This window comes from Balearica regulorum, chromosome 3, assembly GCF_011004875.1.
Source record: "Balearica regulorum gibbericeps isolate bBalReg1 chromosome 3, bBalReg1.pri, whole genome shotgun sequence".
NCBI classification, from domain to species: domain Eukaryota; kingdom Metazoa; phylum Chordata; class Aves; order Gruiformes; family Gruidae; genus Balearica; species Balearica regulorum.
Window position 1 is genome coordinate 102,697,482 of NC_046186.1, and position 22,918 is coordinate 102,720,399.

At 38.6% G+C, this 22,918-nt stretch overlaps 1 protein-coding gene across 1 annotated transcript in view; it reads right to left on the minus strand.

The window, feature by feature from the left end:
* The window catches only part of LOC142601213 (spermatogenesis-associated protein 7 homolog), a 40,305-nt gene that overhangs the window by 10,412 nt on the left and 6,975 nt on the right, over positions 1-22,918 (minus strand). The window contains exons 2-4 of the mRNA XM_075750003.1: positions 17,200-17,274; positions 12,429-12,521; positions 9,451-9,498 (exon numbers count right to left, since the gene is read on the minus strand). Coding sequence (XP_075606118.1) covers positions 9,451-9,498; positions 12,429-12,521; positions 17,200-17,260 — 202 coding nt within the window. The 5' untranslated portion in view covers positions 17,261-17,274. The remainder of the gene's footprint in view (positions 1-9,450; positions 9,499-12,428; positions 12,522-17,199; positions 17,275-22,918) is intronic.

The window sequence follows — 22,918 nt, forward strand, 5'->3', positions numbered from 1 at the left end:
CTTTTGCTTTTAGAAAAGCAAAAATTAGACATCACTTGCCTTCTGATCTCGTGTTCTAGCTGAAGTGTTTAAGAACTGGCTATAGTTTATGGTTAAAACCTTAACTGGGAATAATTAACTGGAGGAGGGGGGAGGAAGGTTTCACCTATAGAAGCATATCATGATTCAATGTGTCACCTGACTCCTCTCAGGACATGACTATTTCTATTCCTGCAACAGCCGGTATCTCTTGCCTACATTTTGCCGCTTCCCAGGGAATAGAATCGTGCAGCATGGGCAGTGCAGCAGTCATTTAGGCAAATGTATTCAACAGCCTTTCTGTTAAGCTCATTTATTTGCTAATTTATCATCCTTCCTACTGTGCCAGGCATTAATTTAACAGTACTTTTCTACAATTTCACTGGTACTTGTATCTGGTACTTGTCAATGCGACAAAAGTACAGAAAACAAAAGGGATTTGGTTGAAATCTGGTCCTTTGAAAAACACAGGAAGATTCAGATACTATAGCCCCCACTCTATTTTCCTGGCAGTTGTTGTTGCTTGCCAGTTAATGAAACATCTTACCTCTCCTTTGCTGCTGTGTAAAAGGCCCGTGTACAAAATCAGTGGACACAAACTTACTTGACATAGTAGAAGCAGTTTAGCTGATAGTATTGGTCAATCAGAATGAAACAAACTAAACCACTTAAAAAAAAAAATCTAGTGCCTTTCAGTTCTACTTATCTTTATCTTAAATAGTAAGAAGAACTGGCAAACACCTTAGACTGATTCCACAGCTGCCTCCTAAAACAGAAGGTTATTTTCAGGTCTAAGACAGAACATTATGGCCCAAGTATGAACATGGGATATAAAGCCGGAACAGGCTTCCCTTAAGTTGTTTACCAGATGTTACAAAACTCAGTGATTATAGTTAGAAATAGAATCCACACCTTGGCTCATGCCTTCATTTTTGGCTCGCAGTGGGAGTTCTGGTTTAATTCCTACCAAGTGTTTTAAAAGAGTTGGCTGATGTTTAACTCCTGATGAGTTTTGAAACAACAAGGAAGTTTCAAAGGACTGCAGGGAAAAAAGAAGAGCAAAAGCGGTAAATAAACTGCAGGCTCATATCAGTCCTGAGCATAACAACTGAATGGCTGTTACAAGACTCAGTTACTAATTCAATAAAGTAAGCAACGCCAATCAAAAAGGTTTAAAAAAGTCATCGTGCTAACTTGATAAGAAAAAAGGGAGAGATTCTGATTGTGGTTGAGTGAGATAAAGGTGTTGGTTTAAAAGACTTCTGTAAGCTCCCAGGCTTTGTTCTGCATGACATTTTGACTAAGAAATTAGAGCACTACAAAAATTACATGTGTTTACAAAATGGCTAACTGGCAGATCTGAAAATGTAATTAGAAGTGAGGATTCCTTGTAAGGCAGGTGTTTCTAATGCAGGGATAGTTTTTTCTATTATATTATTAAATTATTTCTTTCAGTTATCTGAAAGGAACCATAAAATCATTCCTGATAAAGCTTGAACAACTACAGTTGGGGAACTCGTGAATAATAAGGAGGTGGTTTACTGCAATAAAGTCATCTGCATCACTCAGTGAGGCAGGTGTAGGCAAGCAGTATACTTTTCAGCATGGATAACGGAACGCCTCCCTTCAGAAAATTCAGGCTCTTACTTAAAAGAGGTGAAACTTATCCGGGAATCAGTGTCGCTGAAAAACGTTTGTACCTTCTCGTAAACAAACAGCTACCTGTAATTTCCCACAGTGACAGTATAGCTAAAACTAGTGTAATATCATTGCCTATAAAGAGTGGAAATCTCAAGTGTGTAAGTACAGTGAGCCTTTACTGCAGTTTCCTTTGACAGGTGGATGGCCGCTGCTGGAATTACGTGTCTTGCTCTAAAACTTTACTGCTCAAGAAACGTGTATAAATTGGGAAGGACGCAGAGAAGATCCATAAGAATGATGAAGTCTGGAAAACACTCTTCATGGTGACAGATTTATGGAGCTGAATGCGTTTAGTTCCAAAAAAGTATGGTTAAGAAGTAACTTTATTTGAGCCTATAAGCACCTATGGACAGAACAGAAATTAAAACAATACAATTTGTCAAGCAAAGATTTACCAAGACTAGACAAATTCATCCTAAAAGAAAGGTGTATGTTCCTCATAGCAAGGTAAGTTAGTCTTTGGAACAGTTTAATGAGAAATGGGATGTAAATAAATAAGGTTTGGACATACTTCTAAACCCTTTCCCCCCAACTCTGTAAAACAGCAATGAACAGAGAGAAGACTTGGGGAAAAAACAGGCTGTATGACTGCAACAGTTCACTCTCATTGTGTCTATGAAACTCTGAGACACGTGTCAGTCATTGTGGATCACCTATCAGTTTCTCTGAAATTTCTTCTTTTTTTTTTCCCCTCAGTTTTTGCTTCTATTGTTAACTGATGTAATCTCAGATTTTGGGCCAGTGCAATACAAAGGGAGACAAGGAAAGTTACTCATGATGTTCACATTTATGGGCCGAATGCTCCAGTCTGCACTGGTAATAGTTTGTCTGGTGTGAGGACTGATTATTTTAGTATTTCAGAGCAAACCAGACCATTCCTTCAGCAGAAACCAGTGGTAAGTGAGGCTCAAGTGTGTAGATTTGATTTCAGATGCTCTTTGCCACACCAGCTATCGTTACAAAAAGCCTATGTTGGTACCTCAATCTACAGCACGTGGGTGTTTTTTAAGCCCCAAGCTCTGATTCAGCATTATTTGTTTTCATCAATATTTAAATGCTGCAATACTATCAAGTGAGTGAGTAACAATGATTTTATGGGAGAAGAAAAGTCTCTGAAATGCCAGATATACTCAGGAAACATTGCTAAGCAACACTGCCTGATGTTGTTTGCCATGTCGTTTTCTAATCCCGTGCCAAATTCTGCCCATTTTGCTAATGTGAGCACTCACGCTGACATTAACAGGAATTTCCCCAGGAGGAAGGCAAGAAGGAATTGGCTCTCCATAACAAACCACCCACTCCAGCAATTCTGAACTGCTTGAAATCTTTGGCCATAACCCACATTTATGGACATCAATGGACCTGACAGCACTTGACACAATTCCTTCATAGACCACAACAAAATAAAGAACGAACACACTCTCTTCTCTTATTCGAGCAAAGACAAGATTTGGCACTTGTTTTACTTATGTAGGGGAAGTAGTCTATTTTTCTTAATCTTTTAGTGAATATATATAAGATCGATTCAAAAGGTGAGGTTCAGAGCTCTGTAACTACCACCCGCTCTTAACCTCTAAGTATTCACAACTTCCTGCACAAGCAAATAAGAGCAAACTCTGACACTTAGAGCATCTCCCATTCTGTTTCTTGTCTAAAGCATGTGTCAGCACATTTCTGATACAAAAGGCCACATTTCCCTCCATCCCTCGTATCAGTACAGATTTACAAGAGTAATTTACACTGTGAAAAGGAGGTCTAACAGAAGGATACATCCAGCATCATTGCTTTTGATTTTTTAAGATTCTGATCTCTTAAGTTACTAAAAATTGGTAAAACTTTAGTCAAGCTACTGGCTTTCACCTCTTACCTGAAGCCAACAGGCAGCAGGTGGAGGGATGCTCAATTGTCAACTCTGCTTTATGCCAAGGAGTGATCAAGAACTTTTTTCTAGAATTTCTATTACTTTGGCAAACAACATTTCCTATAGCTAAGTCACTCTATATTTTGTGGTGAAAAGACATTGTTGATAAGGCCAGAAGTAGACATCATCATAACATCTGTCTGCAGATCACTGACAGGAATGTACAAGCCTGTCAAGGGATGATGGCACTTTTTTTATACTGCTACTGTACAGAGATATTCAAAGAGGAAAGGAATTCTCGAAGTTGGAGTACAAGAGAAATGTCAAGATGCTTCATCCCTGTTTAAAGTACTGACTACTGATGTATGCTGCTTTCTCCTTTGGCAGTGGAATAGGAATGCAAAGTTAAAATAGTCAGTGCACAATGGTTATGACAAGACTCCTGCTCTCTGCATCCTCTAGTAGCTCCTGCTATCTTCTTCCTCCCCTTTTACAAAAACTCCTTTCAACAGTGCTGACTCTGAAATTGATGAGAAGGATGGTTTTGTGATTAAAGCACTGCAATAAGACTTAGAAAACTAATGTTTAATTCCCAGCTCTACAACACGCTCCAGTGTGATCACAGGTATGTTAATTAATCTCTGGTGTCTTAATTTCCTCCCTGTAAAAGAGGATAATATCACATGTTTACTCTGTTCTAGCTGGTGCGTCATTTTGGGCAGATATCCCCAGAAGATGATCTTTCAATTGTGCAGTGGCTGCCACAAAGGAACTCAAGATCCCAACTGGAGCTGCTAGCGTAGCGTAGGATTCGAAGTCTGAGGAGAAGAATTTATGAACCAGACTAGCTGTTTAATCATCAATAGCTGAATGACGCAGTGTAGTCATACATTTGGTATTCCCTTCACTGCAGCTCCCTTGTAGTGGTGATATACACATTTCTTTTATACAGACTGCAAAATTTATTATTTAAAACCATCTCACTAATGCTCCATAAACTTGCAATGATAGAAAATTGATGTTTGCATGTATAAACACATTAATTTCCACTGATTGCTTAATGATCCGTTCAATTGCCCAAGATTAGTGACAGCTAAGATTTCTACATCTGTAAGGATAAAATTATGTTTATATAATTGACTGTATAGATTATACGGAGAAACTGTAGATAAAATGCTGCAATTTTGTATGTCTTTGAACTGTCTGGAGAAAAAACTTGTTCTCTTTCACAGGTGTTACAGTCTTGAAAGTCACAAAGAAACTTCATTTTAAACTGGTTAAAAACCCAAATGGAAATTATTATTTTGACTAATGTCTGTCTCATGCAGAGAATTGGAAAGGGAAAAACACAGGTTATAAAAAGACCACTGTGTGCCATATCTAAGCACTTAAGTACTCTGCTGGTACACAGAAAAATAAAATTCCACTTAAAGAAAGCTACTCTTCCTTTTTCTAGCCACTAAAGCATGTGTTTCTGCACACACTTGTATGTACATTTGGGTTTCATATTTATAAAAATGAGTCACAGCACATGGAGCAATTATATGATCAACACTCCATAAAGGGTGAATGAGAAGCAGTCACCTAGCCTCAAGTACTTACATAAAATATTACTTATAATTCCTTTGGGTAAATGTATACACTGTATTCCTAGAAGTGCAAGGGAATTGTGCAGAACGTACAGTGGTCTGAATTGCTCATCTTGCTGTTGTAAGTAGTTGACCTTGGTTTGGCACTCAAATCCTAGTTCAACAGAGAGGGGAAGGAGCGGCTTTGTCTTAAGACCAAGATTACGGGGACCTAAAGGTGTTCCCAGAAAGCCAGATTTACTCCTGCCTGAAGCACTCGACCACTTCCTACCACTGGTGTGCTTATTTTGTTGGACTGCTACCCAATACTCTGGAAGCAGAGCTGATACAGCAAAACTAGGAGAAAAACAATCCATCAGAGCAAGCATTGGTGGAGTCGCTCTCATTCCTGGAATGGGAAAGTAGGAAGAGAATTAGGCAGGGTGCAGTGGACCACCACACTTCCCTGGAGTGGTGGACCGAGTCTGTGATGGAGCCAAAGAGCTGAGCATTAGTATGGGATTTTCAGAACTGCAGGACCAACTAACGATTTGGGTGGCTCATTTTCCTGTATGAAGTGTGGGTTACCTTTATGGATTCCCCCGTTTAGCACTGGTTTTGATTAATCTGTCATGAGTGTTAAGTTTTTCCTAGTTTCCTGCCAGCTCATCTGGGACAGCTTCATATGTACATCAGCCAAGGTTTCTGCTCCTCTTACTGAGCTGATCAGCCTCAGGAGATCTGACTCAAACTTGGGCTCTGTGAATCTGGGGCAGAGCATCATAGTATCATGGAAAAATTGAAGAGACTTCTAGAGCTGGACCTGGGAACACTATCTCATGCTTCCAAGGTCTAAGAATGTAATTCAGTTGCTAATTATTAATTAATTGTTAATTATTAATCCCTAATAACTGAGAAATTTGCAGGACTTCCTGGGTGTCACATTTCAGTCTCAAGCTCAATGCTGTATAAATAAGGCATCTGATTTCAAACAATTACTTTGAATTTTCTCCTTTGTTGGAATAGAAGCAATGCCTTATAATGGAATTCCACCCCCCCACCCCCCCCAAACTTTCACATTTCTGTTGGAACAGAAATTCTTCTTTTTGATGGCTAAGACACTCTGCTGAAACCTAGTCACTGGCGTGTTCAGCAGCATACCTTATGCTCTTTCCATACTCATCAGATGCTCTTTCTACCAAATGTGGCCTCTGCAGAGAGTAAGAAATGTAAACATCCTCCTAGTCAGACACTATCCACACTGAGATGGCCAAGTAATCACTGTTGTCACAGTAGTTTCGTAAGTCATGCTGCTCTTAAAACTCTTAAAACCCCTCAGCTTAATTTTATCTCCACAAGAACACTAATGATTATGAACTATGTCGCCCGTATTTCTGATCTCTGATGCATCTCCAGCTAATATATCTAGTCTTAAGGCAGAGGACAGCTACATGTTTCCATTCTTAGCTTGAGAACACCAGAGATGCAGTCTTACTGCTACAACAAAGCCAGCTCCATGTCGGAGAGAAAGGACTGCTCAGGAGGCTTCATGTTAGTTCTTTCTCCCTAACTTTTGTCTTAAGTTCATACAGTTTCAACAGCATTTTGAATGTTTCTCTGACAGTACAGTAATAGGCGCAACTATTCACACAAATTGATGAAAGCTGGCACTTGCACTGCTTTATAAGCCATATTTAAAGGTCATTAGAAGAAATTTTATATGAAATAAACTCAGCTAATGACTCTCTTACCAACTGCAACATTAGTCACCTCATGAAATCTAAACCAGCAAAAAGCCCAAGGAAGCACTAAAATGAAAACAGTGCCCCAGAATTTAAAATCCAAGATATACCTGGAGATATTCAGGAGAAAGCTCTACATGTTGCACGTCTCCCACATTGTCTATACAGTTCTTAATTTGAAGTGCAACAGTACAGACAGCTTGTGAAATGGTGCATTTACAGATTGTCAGAAGAGCTAATTATTTACAGTGTTTTATCTACAGTGCATTAATTCTTAAAATTAAACAAAACATTGAATACTGTATTTTCTTCTGTCTTTTCAGAACTAATCTCTGCAGCTGTTTGAGTTTTTGTTTTAAGAGGTTTGCATATGTCTGCATCAGTACTAAGTGACCCGAATTTTCTTCTTGCAGCATACCCATTGAAACAGGTGGTAGCCACTACAGATCGCACATGTGGAAAACAAGGTTATACCTACCTGAGCGTATGGATTGAGAACCGGTAAGAAATTATACTGCATCAGAATGTGTATCTGTCAAAGCTCTGTTAAATTTCAAGGTTTTAAAAGCACATCACACTTAGTAACTAGTAATAGCAATAGTGGGAGAAAATTTTACATGAAAAGAAGAAAATGCTGTAATCTTCTACTAAGCAGAAAATTCATTTTCTCCTCCTATTATTCTAGTAGGCTGGCAAACCAGCTTTCATTTATTTTGTGTCTTTGAATATGCAAATGATAAACAGAAGCCTATTTTTGTAGGCATAAAGTAATTTTATGCTGCACAAATGATTTGCACATCAACCCCATTAGCAGCGACAGTACCTCCATTGTGCTACTGCCCTACTTAACACTTCAGAAGACATAAGTTCTGATGTGTCTTTGCACTGCGACTTCTAAATTTTGAGTTTTATCCTTTGAGGAACAAAACTTCTTTTGCCAAGACAGACATTTCTGGAGCCAACCTGTCAGAAAAGGGATTTAGCTGATACATAGTATCTTTTAGTGAAGATAAATATTATGATAAAGGTGATTTACATTTTCCCTGTGGGATACTGACAAAAATGATGTTAGGTCCTCACTTTCTCCAACTGAGAATCTCATGTTATGGCTTCTGTGTGCACCAGGAACCTTGTACTCATGTGGGCTTCTAAATTAACAGAAACTACACACAGCAGTACAGTCCTGCTTAGCTGTTTGAAAGGAAAACCTTCCTAAGAAAGCATTATAAAAAACACAGATTATAAAAAACCATAGATAATGTTTCCCTCTGATACATAATCTAGGAAAACTTGCTATTGTAGCTAATGCTAACAAATTCTGTGTCCTCTTGATCTTCTCAAGAAAGTGGGATTCTACTCCTCACATGCTTCTGTGTCAGGACCATCTCTGTCAAACATTCACATTCTCAGAAAGCTTTCTGCGGCATTTCATTCTGTTACTGCAGCACTGTTTTCATAAAATGATTAATCAAAAATACTAGGTTTAAAATGATTATATAAAAAACAGCACTGAAAAAAGAAAAACATACTGTTGAGCATGAGGAGTTGAAAAACAAAGAGAAGAGAATTTTGATTTGTGATGTGTTATGATCCTGAACTTGTTTTTTTGCTCTTCTGTTCTGAATATCTCATATCATACATTTTTTCTGAGTCTTTATGGGCAAGAGTTATGTTTGCCTTCTTGGCTTGTGTGTATCTTGCTTGAAAAACTGCATCTCCCCATTGTAATTGAGCTGTCTTTGCTTACAAGTATATTATACCCCACTCAGAGGAACAGCCTACTGCAGATCTCTGACACATGGTTCCCACTATGTGTGTACTGTGGAAAACCAAAAGCTTTCATTTTCCCAGCTTTTTAAATTTCATTTTAAAAAGGAGCTTTTCTGTATAGAAAGGGTGTGTGCTCCCATGCAGAGAAGTAGCATATGCCTCACAACCTGGTGAATGAAGAAAACTAAACACATTCTAGAGTGAATGCTGTTTCCAGGGAAAGGGAGGAATGTCTTGCTTTTCATCAATCTCTCTTCCTTTCAAAAAAGGAAGGGCAGGAGAGACTCTCCCTACACATTGGGTACTGCAGGCTTCAGCCAAGAGGTGGCGTTAAGGTGCAGCGCAATGTTCTCTTATCAAAATCCCATTCATTACTCAAAACCTGCTGTAACTGTAGCATGCCTGATGCCCAGAAATACACGAAGCACTTAAGAAAATGAAAAATACCATGTGGATTAGCAAAGAATTCAAAGGGCCAGTGGTCTGAGTTTAGACTGGAAAACTAAAGCAATTTATCCCTCCAACAGCCGCGTTGCCTAAAGTATATACATCAAGGAGTCCCATGGATGCAAGTTAGCATGTATCTGTGCAAACAGGAACCAAGTGCTAGGTACAGCTATTAACTTAGATACTAGATTAGATATTAGATACTAGATACTTAACCACAATGATGCATATTTTCAGCACGTATATGCCTCTTCAGAACTCCTTCATTATAAAAGAAGACAAGTATTTCCAAGCCAAACAAATGGAGCCAGACCTATTTTGAAAACAAAACAGAACTACTCACATTTAACACTGGTATGCAAACTCTTTGGTGCAGATGAATCAACAGCACCTGTATTAACAAAAAGAAGGTTCAGTCCAATGAAACACTAACATCACAAATAATCATACGAAAATGGACAGAGATGAAACTGATCATCCTAAGGTGTTGAATTCCCTGTGGGAACGTGGTACCAGTTTGCATGATATTAGTATTATCAATAATGCAGATCTACAAACCACCACATCCTATTGTTTTCCTAGTGATGTATACGATTTTCTTCCTGTTTCCTTCTATTATCTTCACCAATGGTCAGCTCTCAGAAGCTAGCATAGCTTAAATGTAGTGGAGTGAGTTGAGTTACACCAACTACAATTACACCAACTGAGGATTTGGCCCCTTGTCTTTATCTGGGTAAAAGCATAAGGTAAGTGCCTCAGCAGTGCTGCTGTTAGCTCAGTACCAAACCTGGGTCTGAATTTTCTGGCATTCACCCATCTTTACTTAGGTATAGAAATAAGAGCCAGTACTGCTACATTTATTAACCTTCATTTTAGTTTACAATTTCAGAAAAGCTGTACTCATTTTGCATTGGCATCTACTGCTACCCAGAAAGTTTATATTTCAGGGATGAGTAGTACAGCTGCTATCAGCCAGGGGAAAGTGCCAAGTGATGCTCTGAGAGTGAGATTCAAGTTGTCCCTGGGGTTGCCAGTTCATCATCATCTTTCTATCAATAGGAGTTGTTTGATTATACAATTACAGTTTTGCACACAGCATTTTCTGTTATTCAGTCATTTGGTTTTCATGGTAAAAGGTTAAATCAAGTGAGCTTCACGGAAGCCCTGTCACTCTACTGCTCCATACCCTTTGTTAAGTCATGATCCGTACAGGAGATGGTATGGATGTTAATGGAGCTGTATGTTTGATTGCATGTACCTGGATATAGCTGAAGTTTATGGGGAATTACTGTTTTTGACTGTAGAGGGAAAAGCAATCACCTAGGAGAAGTTCAGTATTTGAAGGACACTGACTCCTTTTCCATCCAAGACACTTTTGTGATTACTGCCAAATGTCACAGCAAATTGGAGTTTGTACAAGTGCTCCAAATGACATTTCAGACATGCAGGGCTAGCCACTGCCTGGAGTGAGTAGTGGTACAAACTGGTTGTATTTAAAAAAGCAGCTGTATTTCAAAAAGATTGGATAATATTTAGAAGGATAGTGGGGAAGGCCTTTAGACAACCTTGACCATATTTTTCAGAGGCACAAAATCCTATCATCTCCTCTACGGATGTACAGAACATGTGGCAAGTCAGCACTTCAGAGCATCAAGGTATGTACAGAAGAGAACCTTGATATCCTTGCAATATTGCAGTTTTTAATATGTATGCAAAAGTTAAGCTCTATGAGGAAAACCTGTAGTAATGATGAAGCACTATAATAAGTAAAATAAGTGTTTTAATATTAAAGGTTCATACTCTAGTACACTCCAAATCTGGCTTTTGAGAACTATAACTTCAGATGGTGAAACACCTAAGAATTAGAAATTTTAGCTACTGGAATTCTTGATTAGCACCTACTTTAAAAAGCTTTTTCCAGCTTGACTGAATTCTGCTATAGAGAAGCAGGTCTGACATTTGAAAAAAGAAAATTGAAACCTGCTTAGGAACAAAGCACTTGGCTCCTTTTATGCCAAGAATATCTTCTGTGTATTTTCTTCTGAGCTTTAAGAAGGTAATAGACAAAGTAACTGCAAAACACCTTTGTTTTCTTCCTTTTATTTTTTTATCTTTGCTCCCTCATTTAGCCTTCACCAGTTGAGAATAAAACAAATTTCAATTATATACAGCAGTTTTTGCTGCTTTTATGTAGTCCTGATGCTTCTGTATATTTACGAGCAATGCACTAGGATGTGAATTCTACAGTCCTTAGAGTTCACTGTTCCTGTGACATTAGCCATGCAAAAGCAAAAGTCACTTAGGTAGAGCAGTAGACAACAGCAATCCAGCCTCCAGCTCCTAGTATGAGTGGGATGGTCATGAACCGCAGCACGGTGGAGTTCATGAACCTTTTAAATAGTGGTTCTGATACTATGATAAAAAGACATGCTAGAATTGAGCTAGGTAGTTTAAAATAAAGCAGTTGATACCGCAAATTGACGGAAGGGTTGGTCTCCTGGCAAAAATGCAGCAGCAATCATCTCATCTATTGTTCAACAGCTATGTTGCTATAAGGCTCACTGTGTGTTATCAGTGAATTGTTTGGTTAGAAAGCCTGGGGAGCCCAAGGACTGGAAGTCTTGCAGTAACCTAACTATGGCTATGACCATCCAACTCCCATTGTTTTCATCTGCACCTGAAGCTCCAGACAACTGATGTAGGACTTTTTTTTAATTCCAAATTCTCTTTCTAGTGGTTTGCAGCTATTTACAGGAGAGAGAGTATTTGAGGAGCCCTCTCAAACATGACTGCATGCTAATGGAACTTCCCTCTAGGTTATTGAGGACCAATACTGTAACTTTCTAAACATCAAAACCCATAACCTCCCTATTACTCTTCAGTGGTTTCTCCCAGTTAAACAAATACTTGCCCTAGTTCTCATTTTACCTTTCCTTTTAGTCAACTGCCATATACATCGAAAGAGAAACCATTATTAAAATAACACGGGGAATTAAATAATATTTCCCTTCCTAACATGAACTTATCATTTTGTGGAATGCTTTCACCCTGTAGGCTTTACGCCTCTCAACAGTTAGGATTGCTTCTCCCAAGATGAGTTTATATTTCCAATTGAGGGTTCCACTATCTCCTCTTTTAGGGCACACCATGTTATGCCTCACTTTTAAATGTTCCTACACTGTTGAGTTAGTGATGGGGAGAGGGAGGAAAGAAAGGCGAAGAAATTCAGCAGCCAGCCAAAACTAAGGGCAACCAACATACCCCTTGACTATGTTTTCATCTTTCAGCAATACAGGTATTGTCATTAAAGACTGTACATACCTTTGGCAGACATCAGTTTCTTGTAATGAGCAGCCATGTGATCTTGAATGATGTACTGGTTGGAGAGCTTGCAGGAAGATCCAGGAGAAAAAGCTGCAAGAGGTAAAAATCTTAGTTCATTCAATGGGGCAAGAAATGTCTCAGGCAACCACGGCTCTGAAAACATTTTAATATTTATACTCTCCTGCTTGCAATAAAATCCAGTCAATATTCATTAATTTCTTTCAAAAGGTAAGTGTAACACAAAATATAGCATGAAAAAGTGGTAAGTTATTCTCATTTTGCATGTTTTTGAATACCTGAGAATCATGGCTTGCAATAAGTAATGTATGAGCCTTGGATATTATAGAACTCTGGAGACTAATAGAGGATCTCTCTGTTTAATATCTGATATAATAAAAAGCATTTACATTTTGAAAGATTTAATACTAGAGAGTAGGACAAAGTACTGTAAAAACCTGTATATGAATATCTTACCTCCTGGTAATACCAGGTCTAACTCTAGCACTCTGAAGTGAGGAAAATGGACTGGATAGATGCAAAGACATAAGTGGGCCCAGAAAAGGAGCCAGAACATGGAACAGAAATGTCTTATGCACAGATTGACCATGACATTCCTCTGAATCTCTAACCCACAAGACTTCTCAGATTAGGAAGAATTTATCTCTGTATCTGACATAAATTCATTAGCCCACAAAAAAAGTCAAGAAGCAGATCAGCATTTACTCGTCTTAAATTTTAACCTGGTAGTGCATCTGAGATCGATCATTGTATTTCATCCTGTTTCTGAACAAAAATATTATTTTTGGATTCCTTCACAAATCATCAGACAGGATTTGTAGATGGAAATTTACTAGCAAATAATATTAAAAAATAAACAGAATACTGGAGGCCAGAAATCTAACGTGCCTTTGGCCTTTCATCCACAGATGCAGAATAGCCTTTATGCTGAGATAATCAGCCCATCCAACCTATTCAGATTTGGCTTTCTGACACAATGAAGTAAATGATTGTTTCATCGTTTATGTCCCCAACGTACAATTTCAGTTAATGACTTTTAGTTTCAAAGTTTTTATTGTATTTTGAAAGAATAGGAGACATTTGGTTGAGAGTCTGGAAATGAATCCTTCTAACCTCAGTTTGGCTGCTTTTTTGCTGTGTTGCTTTTTCTTGTCTAAATCTCTTGCCTACCAAATGAGACAGTGCTACAAACTGTTTTTCACTGCCAAGGAGTTTGACTACATTCAACTTATTGCATCATCTTTTGAATAAGCACCATAAGAAAGAGTGGCACAGAACATCTTATGCTGTATTTGTTGCTTCATTCAGTAATATTTACCAATGTGCTGCTGCAAGTGACTAAAAGCCTGCCAGAAGCGCACTGGCATGAAGACCTGCTTTCAACAGGCTTTCCAGGTGTGCCATCACATCCCAACATGACCAGGCACAGAAAGTTGGTGTTACTTCAGCTCCAGGACCATCCATTCTGATTGTTCATTGAACACGCAAGCACAGCCGGAGTGCTTACACCATGACACAAACAGGTGCAGAGACGTCAGTAGAAATAATGACTTTATGTTTGCTATAAAGCAATGGAGAACTTGGTGCAAAATTATGACCCAACTACCTTTATCTCTTGCCTTGATGAAATTTTGCATGAGTAGTACAGGTACCACAATGGAATCCGCTACTTGAAGCAGACAAATATAAAGCTCACAAAATTCCTAATCATGAGCATTTACCATGTGTCCAATTGCAATCAGGGAAACAAAACCACTCATGCGTAAAGAAATCAAATAGTTAAAATCAGTACTATTCTCTTTCAAAGCTTTTATGTGCTTGAGACCAGTAGTTATTTACTTCCAAAACTTTAAAAACTTGATTTTTTTCATTAATTTTGCCAATTGTGCTGTAACCTCCTGCTGGCAAAAGCAACTGGAACAAGCTCTTCAGTAATATCCAGCACCATCCCTAACTGGTGTAAAGTGGGGCAGCTCTACTGAGTTCAAGGAATGGCAATGCCCTAAATCACAGCAGCTAGAGGCTGTTGTCACTAAGGAAAAGAAAATAGTATTTCGGGAAATGCCCCAAATCTTTCCCTGATTGGCAGTGACAGCCCGATTTCAATATACGCAGTGAAAAAGGCAGCATGACAGAAGAACAATGTGATAATCCAAACAATATCTGAGGATTAAAAAGGGATGGAAAATCCATTTATAAAAAGAACATTCTTCTCAAAATGAATTACTGCCCCAAATTTGAAATGCTGAAGATATGTAAGGCACTAGTAGTTTAATCTAATTTTTTGTCTTTCATAAAATCTAACTCTATCCTGTGTACAGAAAATAACTAACGTTGTGCAATAAGCAGCATTGTGGTTATTCCTACGTAAGGAAAAAAAAACACAAATTCTTTTCTTTGCCAGAGACTTTCTGTTGAACTTTGGCAAGTCATTTTGTCTTTCTGTGTCTCAATCTCTCTGAAAAGAGGACACAAAAAACCACATCCATTTCTCAAAGAAGATCTTTTAAGGATAAAAACAATAAAATGTGGAGATTTAGTGGGTGCCCACCTAAGTATTTCCCACCCTTAGAGAGGCTGATCTTATTTAAAACTCACTGGAAAGATCACAGTTTTTAATAGATTCTTTTGTTTTCTTTTACATCTTTGAATAACTCAAATTGAGGGAAATGTTAAATAGAAACCTTCCAGGAAATTTAAGTGGCCCTGTTATGAGGCTCCAATGATGGGGCAAACACGCATCAGGTCAAATTGAAACAGCCCTTTGTATGCTGTAAAGACAGGCAGAGTTCTCAAGCCCACTTTTGAATGGAATTAAACTGTATTTTCTGCTGTCTTAGATAGATCTCGTGTACCTGCAACATTTAGCAAGTTGCTTTATCCAAGTTTTCAAAATTTCAGAGTTTCAACATTTTCTATATATGACCACAGATCTACCTACAGAAAATTGCCTGCTTTTGAAAATTTTCTAAACTCTAAGTACTATTGTACTTTCAAGACATTTACATCTTGCTTATATATATGAGGAAAGATCTCTGGGAAACACAGATCCAAGAACAAGCAATAAAGAACGGTGACAACTCTCTCAACACTGACTCTTTTTATTTCCTATTTTGTAATGACTTTCCTAGTAATTTATTATAGTCCTGAATGTGTAGTTGTACAATGACTAATTTACCTAGTTTCCGCTGATTGAATTGCAAGAGATTACTTCTGCAAATCATGTCTGGAGAATCATCATGTCCAGAGGTATAATGTCATATCATAAATCCAGTCGTAGCAGTATTAAAATTTGACTGATACACAATGACAGTGATAAAACATGTCTTTTCCATGTAGTTGAAAAACAAAAATATGCTTTTGAGAAACGCAAGAGGTGACTTTGCTCCTCACCAGACTGCTAATTCAAAGCCACTACATTTTGCCTCTTATAGGAGCAAAAAAAAAGCACGTTCTCAAGAACATGTCAACTATTTTACTCTTTTAAAGATTAGTATAACTGCAGTGCTGCTATACTGCAAATAGTTTATCTTTATACCATTGCTAGCTACTAATTCCTACAAGTCGAAATTTCACAGCTTGGGGACAAAGCTATAGGTACTTATAACCAACAAATAAAAACTCTTCAGTGATACTTAAGCTTCAAAACCTTGGAAATGTCACATTATTATTTACCCTTCATGTTACTGGCAAGCGGGAACCATCTCTGCAACATCCTTGGCTTTGCCTTTTGTAAACTGTTAGAAGTATCCTCCAGCTTTGCGAGGAAAGAGCTATCTCATACCATAAGTAGTAGTTCACAGTTACGGTCCCGCATCTGTTTGTATCTGTCTTCTGCCTCATCTTGTATTTAGAGCCTAAATCTGGAGGGGAGAGGGACCAACTCTTCACTCTGTGTCTCATGCTTTACAAGGTAGAACATTTGCCCATGGCTATGGCTGCAGTGCTTGCTTCAGTGCAGGTAATACAGTACCCAATAAAACAATCTGTCAGCAGAGTGGCGCTGTCAATGGCTGACAAATGTTTTGCAGATCCTCTTACTTTGGTTCAGCTGTATAGGTATCTCAAGGTGGTCTCCTGCTGGGTATTTCTACCTATTTTGAGCTACAGGAAGCACTGGCAAGCATTGAGCTTTGGTTTCTGCTCTGAGCTTCTAACAGAGGTGTCTCTGCTTCTGTTCCCTTCAGAAAATACATATACATCACTTTATAAAGGAAACCAGTATGGCAGACTGCTGAGGTGGGGACATAATAGGTGTTCTCCTTGAAGTCCTTCAGGGTTCCTTTGAAAAGATGGGAAGAGGAGGATGGTAGGACAATGTGCTGTGGGCCCTGAAATGCAGCAATCATTTGCAGAGAGTGAAAACCCTCCGACTGCAGCTGGACTTCATCAAGTGAGGGACAAAAGGACAAAAATGGTGGGTGGTGATTGCCTGGTGTTTGCCAGAGTCTAACTAAAGACTGAAACTATATGGAAGGTATCATAGAAGAGCATTTCTGAGAAGGGAAGCTTCAGGCAGAACAGCTTTCTAGTGGTTCTTCTACAGGTGCTTGGCAGAGATCCTCACCAGGAAAGCTGCTTGCCTGAATTAAGAAGTGAGATTTTTGTAATAGCAGATATTAGAAACACTTATCTACTTTATATTGTTTCAATAATAAAATAAGTATTTTTAATAATGTCATAATATTCAAGCTGTTATTCCAAAATTGAAGCACGTAGACACCTCTCAAGAAACAATTTGAATACTTACGGCTACTTTTCAGACTCATGTGTCCTCTGAAAAGTCCCGTCATGGAGTACGTAGGCACCATGGCTATCTGGGACCCTTGGCAGGGAAGGAAAATGTATTGGTTATGTATTAAGGAACATTAAAAAAAAGATCATCTATTTGCAGGTCCTATGGGGATTACAGAAGAGTCATCTCCTGGCCAGAATGCTCTGCTACAACTGACCCAGGTATGAAAAGACTGGTATTTTCAAGTTTACTTTCCCTGCCAGATTACTTCTGTTTGTTTTAATCCCTACCAATTAGTATGACCCTTTTGACCAGATACTCCGAGAGAAAATTCCCTGTTACAACAGCATTGACAGGGCAGTTTTCTGCAGGCCACAAAAATGAGCCATGGCATTGCGCAAATGTCACATATTTTGCAATCTGAAAGATCATCTCTGCTAAACATAAATTTTCCAGGCAAAAGAAGGAGCAGCTCAGTATGCTACTGTGCTGCTTGTGCCCAAGGGAAGCAGTGTGGAAACAAGCACAACATTAAAGATTTTCTAAAGACACTCGACGAAATAGTATAGGCTCATAGCACAGAAGCCAGGCCTAGAAAAGCCAGGCTCAACTAAGCAAACAAGCCCACTCTTCAAATTTAGGGTAAGTTGCAAGAACACAAATTCCAAATACATGGAATTCCGCCCATTTTATGAAGATATGTCCCGCTGCTGACAGCTGAATTCATCTCAGATGAGTTACAGGGTAAATTTTACTGTATGCCTTAACAGCTGAAAGGGCCAAGTCTCAATTTCAAAAGCCGCTTAGCTTCACAGGAGTCAGACAGACACAGATTCATAGGAAATCCACGCGATTTCAGTCCCTATCTGTCCAGCGGTATGGTTTTCAACACAATCATATTCCTTACACCCACTAAAATCAAGGAGAAGCTGGTACCTTAATTTGGAAGTCTGATCATGGAGACTAAACTTCAGTCCTCATTTTTAACGTACTTCTAAATTAGTGAAACGATTTGTCTATATGCAAAAGTTCCAGCAATAATTTGAATTATAATTTAAATAGACTTTTTCCACTTTAAAACTTATTTTGATTCAGCTTAAACCTATTCCTGGTTAACTTGAAGCACACCAGTCACCAATGCAACGTGCATACATAATCTTCTCTGCCAGATAAATCTTGTCACTTTAAGCCCACACTTAAAAGTCCATGCTTTTTAAGCAGATAAGCCAACTGGCATGTAGGAGCCTAAAGCTCAGTAGTTTTATATGCCAAAGGGTTGTCTACCAGCAGAAGTGGCTTAACTGTGAATTTATATTTGCCTGATTAGATTTGTGAATTGCAAAGGAAATATCTCCTTAGAGATGATCCTGAATGTCAAAGGGCATGCCAAATGCCATCAGACCTAGAAAAATCAATGCAATTCTTTCTCTGGTTTCAAGGCAACATTGTAATTTGGGGGAGGAACCAGGGGTCTGACTCTTAAAGAATGAAACCTTTACTTTTGTTCTCATACACACAGTTCAGGATAAATTTTGCCTTCAAAGTCATGGCCACAACTTGGCAAACCTTGTGTTTATACAGCTCTAACCAAAACCTAAGGGCAGGGACTTTAGAAAGTGATTACAAGCTTTGGAGCTTGATTTGGTGACACTCTTCAAAGAGCCTGCTTTTTCAGAGAGTGTATTCTCAACCTGTTCTGAAATTCAGCCTGCACCACTGGTAGCTTAGTTTTCGGCAAAATCACTTGTCTAGGACAGTCTTCTTAAAGATAAAAGGATGCAGGTATCAGAGAGTATCATAACACTGTTCTCAGAAAACAAAAGCTGAGAAGATTCTAAGCAGTCATCAAATTCTGCCACCTTAGATCACAGGCTTAAAATAAAAATACTATGAAATAAATGGGATCGGAGTAAATGTTATTGCTTTTTCTGTGTGCTCATATTTCTAATTGTCATGGGTCCCTAAGTTAATAAAATAATCAAAAGGTCAGATTCTTTTTGTCTTTTGAAAACATCCCTCTGTAGTCACAACAGGATATGGACAAAGGCAGTTACTGCTCTCAAATCCAAGGTAACACGTGAAAATATTTGATTATTTTTTTAAAAAAAAATATTTATTTAGATACATTCCTTAAGCATTTTTATTTATGTTTTGAAAACTAGTGGAACTTAATCATAGCTTCATATATACCGGCTAAAGACTTAAAAGCAAATTAGTTTAGCTACATCTCACTGTGTATTGCTAATAATCACTTTGATTCTTTAATTTATTTTGAAATATAAATTATCTCTGGCTAAATCCTTACTTCTTTTGGCTTTTTCTTTTTTATGCCAAACATACGTGAAAGGCATGGCAGGTAGAAGGACTCTTCAGCATGTGCAACTTTAGAACAGGAAGTCATTCTTTATCTTCTTGTGTCTAATCCTACCATTTTAGATCAATAGTTACTCCACTACAATTTCAAGTGGAAAAACATCAGTGGGAAACTGCTGAATCAGGACAGATAACAATGGAACAAGCACGTATCAAAAATTGTAATTGTTTGACCCAAATACATTTAGTTTAATATGTGCATGCTATGTGTAACACATGACACAGGCACTAAACAGTTGTTATGGTTGAACACAGTCACAACAGTGGCAGATCTTTAAGTAACTTGTCCTTTACACGTGCATTCGCAGCAGTTACCTCCTGTACTAATGTTGCTGCTGTTGTTTGAACTCTGGTAACTTCCTGAGGTCTCAATCAGATCACAGTCCCAGGCTCTGCACAAGTAGTCAGGCCCTCATTAGCATACCCAAAGAGTTTACAATTGAAGTTTGCAAACCAGATAAATAGCAGGTGTGTGTGTGGTGGGAGAGGAACATTTACTCAATTTCAGAGGCTGAAAAAGAGTCATTTGTTCATTGTAACAAGATCAAGAGAGTTAGTGGCAGAGAAATGAAACTTGATTTCCTGAGTACCAGACCAGTGCCTAAACCTCAGGACTTTTTTTTTTCATTTTTATCTAAATATCTAGTATGTGGAATTTTCTTTCTCATGAGAAGAAACACTGCATAGTTTCCATAGCTGCAACCATTTTTGATTTATGGAGCCCTAGAAGCTTCTAGGAGTGGTGTGTTTCCCCACAGAAAGCCATACAAAAAGGAAATGATTTTGGCAAGAGGTACTTCGGAAACCAGTGAGACGATAGTATAAAACCCGTTGTGTTCAAGTTACATGATTCATTATGGTGGTCCAATACCATACAGACCATATCCAAGGTGATGCCACTAGCAATATACTCCAGTTAACTTCAGGATCAGGCCTTGAATGATGAACAACCCTTTTCCAGAGCAAAGTGTCTGGTAGCGAAACAATGGACCTGTCTGATAGAGTTGCTGAATCCAAAGGGTAGTCTCTTAACAGCAGTAATTTGGCAATGCTCCTTACCACAAGCTTAAGTCCTGTTGGCTTTACACACAGGCTTTGTAAAACCATACTTTAGTACTACTGGTAAAATAATACAGCAGCTATACAGGTGCTATTATTTTTGCCTTTTTTTTTAGTTTCCTTGCTTCAGCTGAGATAGAGCTAGTTTTATTTCTAGTAGCCAGCGTAGTGCTGCATTTTGGATTTTGTATGAGAATAAAGTTGGTATCACACTGATATTTTAGTTGTTGCTGGGTAGTTGTAGTGTCTGCACCAAGCCAAGGACTTTTCAGCTTCCCACGCCCTGCCAGGTGCACGAGAAGCTGGGAGAGCACAGCCAGGACACTGACCCAGGCTGGCCAGAGGGATGTTCCCTGCCATAGAACAGCATGCTCCGTATCTAACTGGGGAAGTGGGATTGCTGCTCAGAAGCAGACTGGGTATCGAGTTGGGGGTTTTTTTTTCCCTTCTGCATGTGGTGAGAAATTGCATTTGTGCATTGCTTGTGTATTATTGTTATGATTGTTGTTATTATTTTCCTTTGTTATTCTATTAAACCATCTTTATCTCAACCCACGAGTTGGTTTTTTTCCATTCTCCTCCCCATCCCCTTGGAGGGGAGGGGTGAGCGAGTGGCTGCGTGGTGCTCAGTTACCTGCTGGGGTTATGGCGGTAAACCATGACATTTAGAAATAAAACAGGTAGTATCTAGCCTTTGAAGGAATAGTGTTAATTTTTGTGAAGCTTTTCATTTGAGACATAGCAAACTGAGAGAGAGGAGAGCTTCTGCCTCATCTCTGCTTAAACTCAGGTATATTAACAGAAGCTGCTGTGTTTTGGGATCATTTCAGAAAGGAAGACTTTCCTAAATCTATCATAATTTATGACCATCTCTGTTAAACCTGTATTGAGTACTGCATACTCAATAGTTACCTATCCAACTATAAATTAAGCCCTGATCTTTGCAGTCATTAGGTAAGGGAGTAAGTCCCAGATCTAGCAGAGGCTCATTTCTATTTAATGATGTGTTTTGTTGTCAACATAGTGTCTTCAGTTTCTCTGTATTTTCTGCATTTCTATAATACCTGAATCTGTCTCCCTACACAAACGCTGCAGCAGTTACTTTCATTTGTGCCAAGCTGCTTTAATTTCACTGGATTATAACAAAACTATTCAATCAGTGAGTGTGATACTTTGCTATTTCACATCAATGCACAGTTCTTTTAACAGGAGACCCAGGCTGTAAATTATATGGAAGAAAAATCAGGTCTTTCTTATAGCAGACAGATAGATACTAAAATGCTTCACAGGGAATTGTTTCTACTGAATATAAAACATAGCACACCTAAAAAGTTGACAGTAAAAGTGCTGAATGGAAGTTAGAGAAAAGAGAGATGCTTTTTTACATTTTAGCTAATAATAATGCACAGATACATGACATTGCTAATGGCATTCACAGAAGACATAAGACAGACTCTTTCTGAATATTTTGAATGAGGTACAATGAAATAGATTAAAGCACACAGCTAAGCAGTTGCTGCTGTGAGAGGATCATTCTCCAAAAACAAGGAGTTTGATTCTGTAGCTTTGTACTTGCCTCCAGTAAGGTGCTGAGCAGCAGCAGCTCCCAGATTTGCAGGGCTTTGTGTGTTGCAAGACTTGGCTCACAGTACAAAAGTTAGTGACAAGTGCAATTTTTAAGAAGGTTTCAGCATCAGTCTAGTCTCCTGTATTATTATTCACTAGTGATAGAATATCCTCTTTCACGTATTCATCTGGGATTTATCACTGCTTACTATAGTGGGTTAAAAATTAGCCACATATTAGGCTGTTGCCATTCAGGGGAATGTGGAAAGTTTAGCATAGCTCTGAAACAGAAACAGACCTGATCATACATATTAAGCAATGGAATTTATGCTTGAAAATGTTCTCAGTGGTTTTCCATTGATAGAGTAAGTTTGGGTAAAAAGGAGTGGACCTTCATCCACAGGAATACAGAACTACAGTATCTGACACATACATGTGGCATTTAGCGTTCAGAACTGATTATTTGATATGCATTATTTGTCAGCATCCTAAATCCACATTCATTTTCTAGTGGACTGGAATCACTCTGGGTCCATATTTGAATACTTGCAGAAGCCTGCATCCCTCACCAGGCATCAGACATGGAAGCAGCATTCACAAACTTAATCCAGAACATTAAAACAAAACCAAATCGACTAGTGTTTGTGCAGACTCTTGTCTGTCGGCCACTCCAACACCTGCTGTTTCCAGGCCTGCCGGCTTTGTGGAAGTAGCGGGGCCATTCTTACTCTCTTGT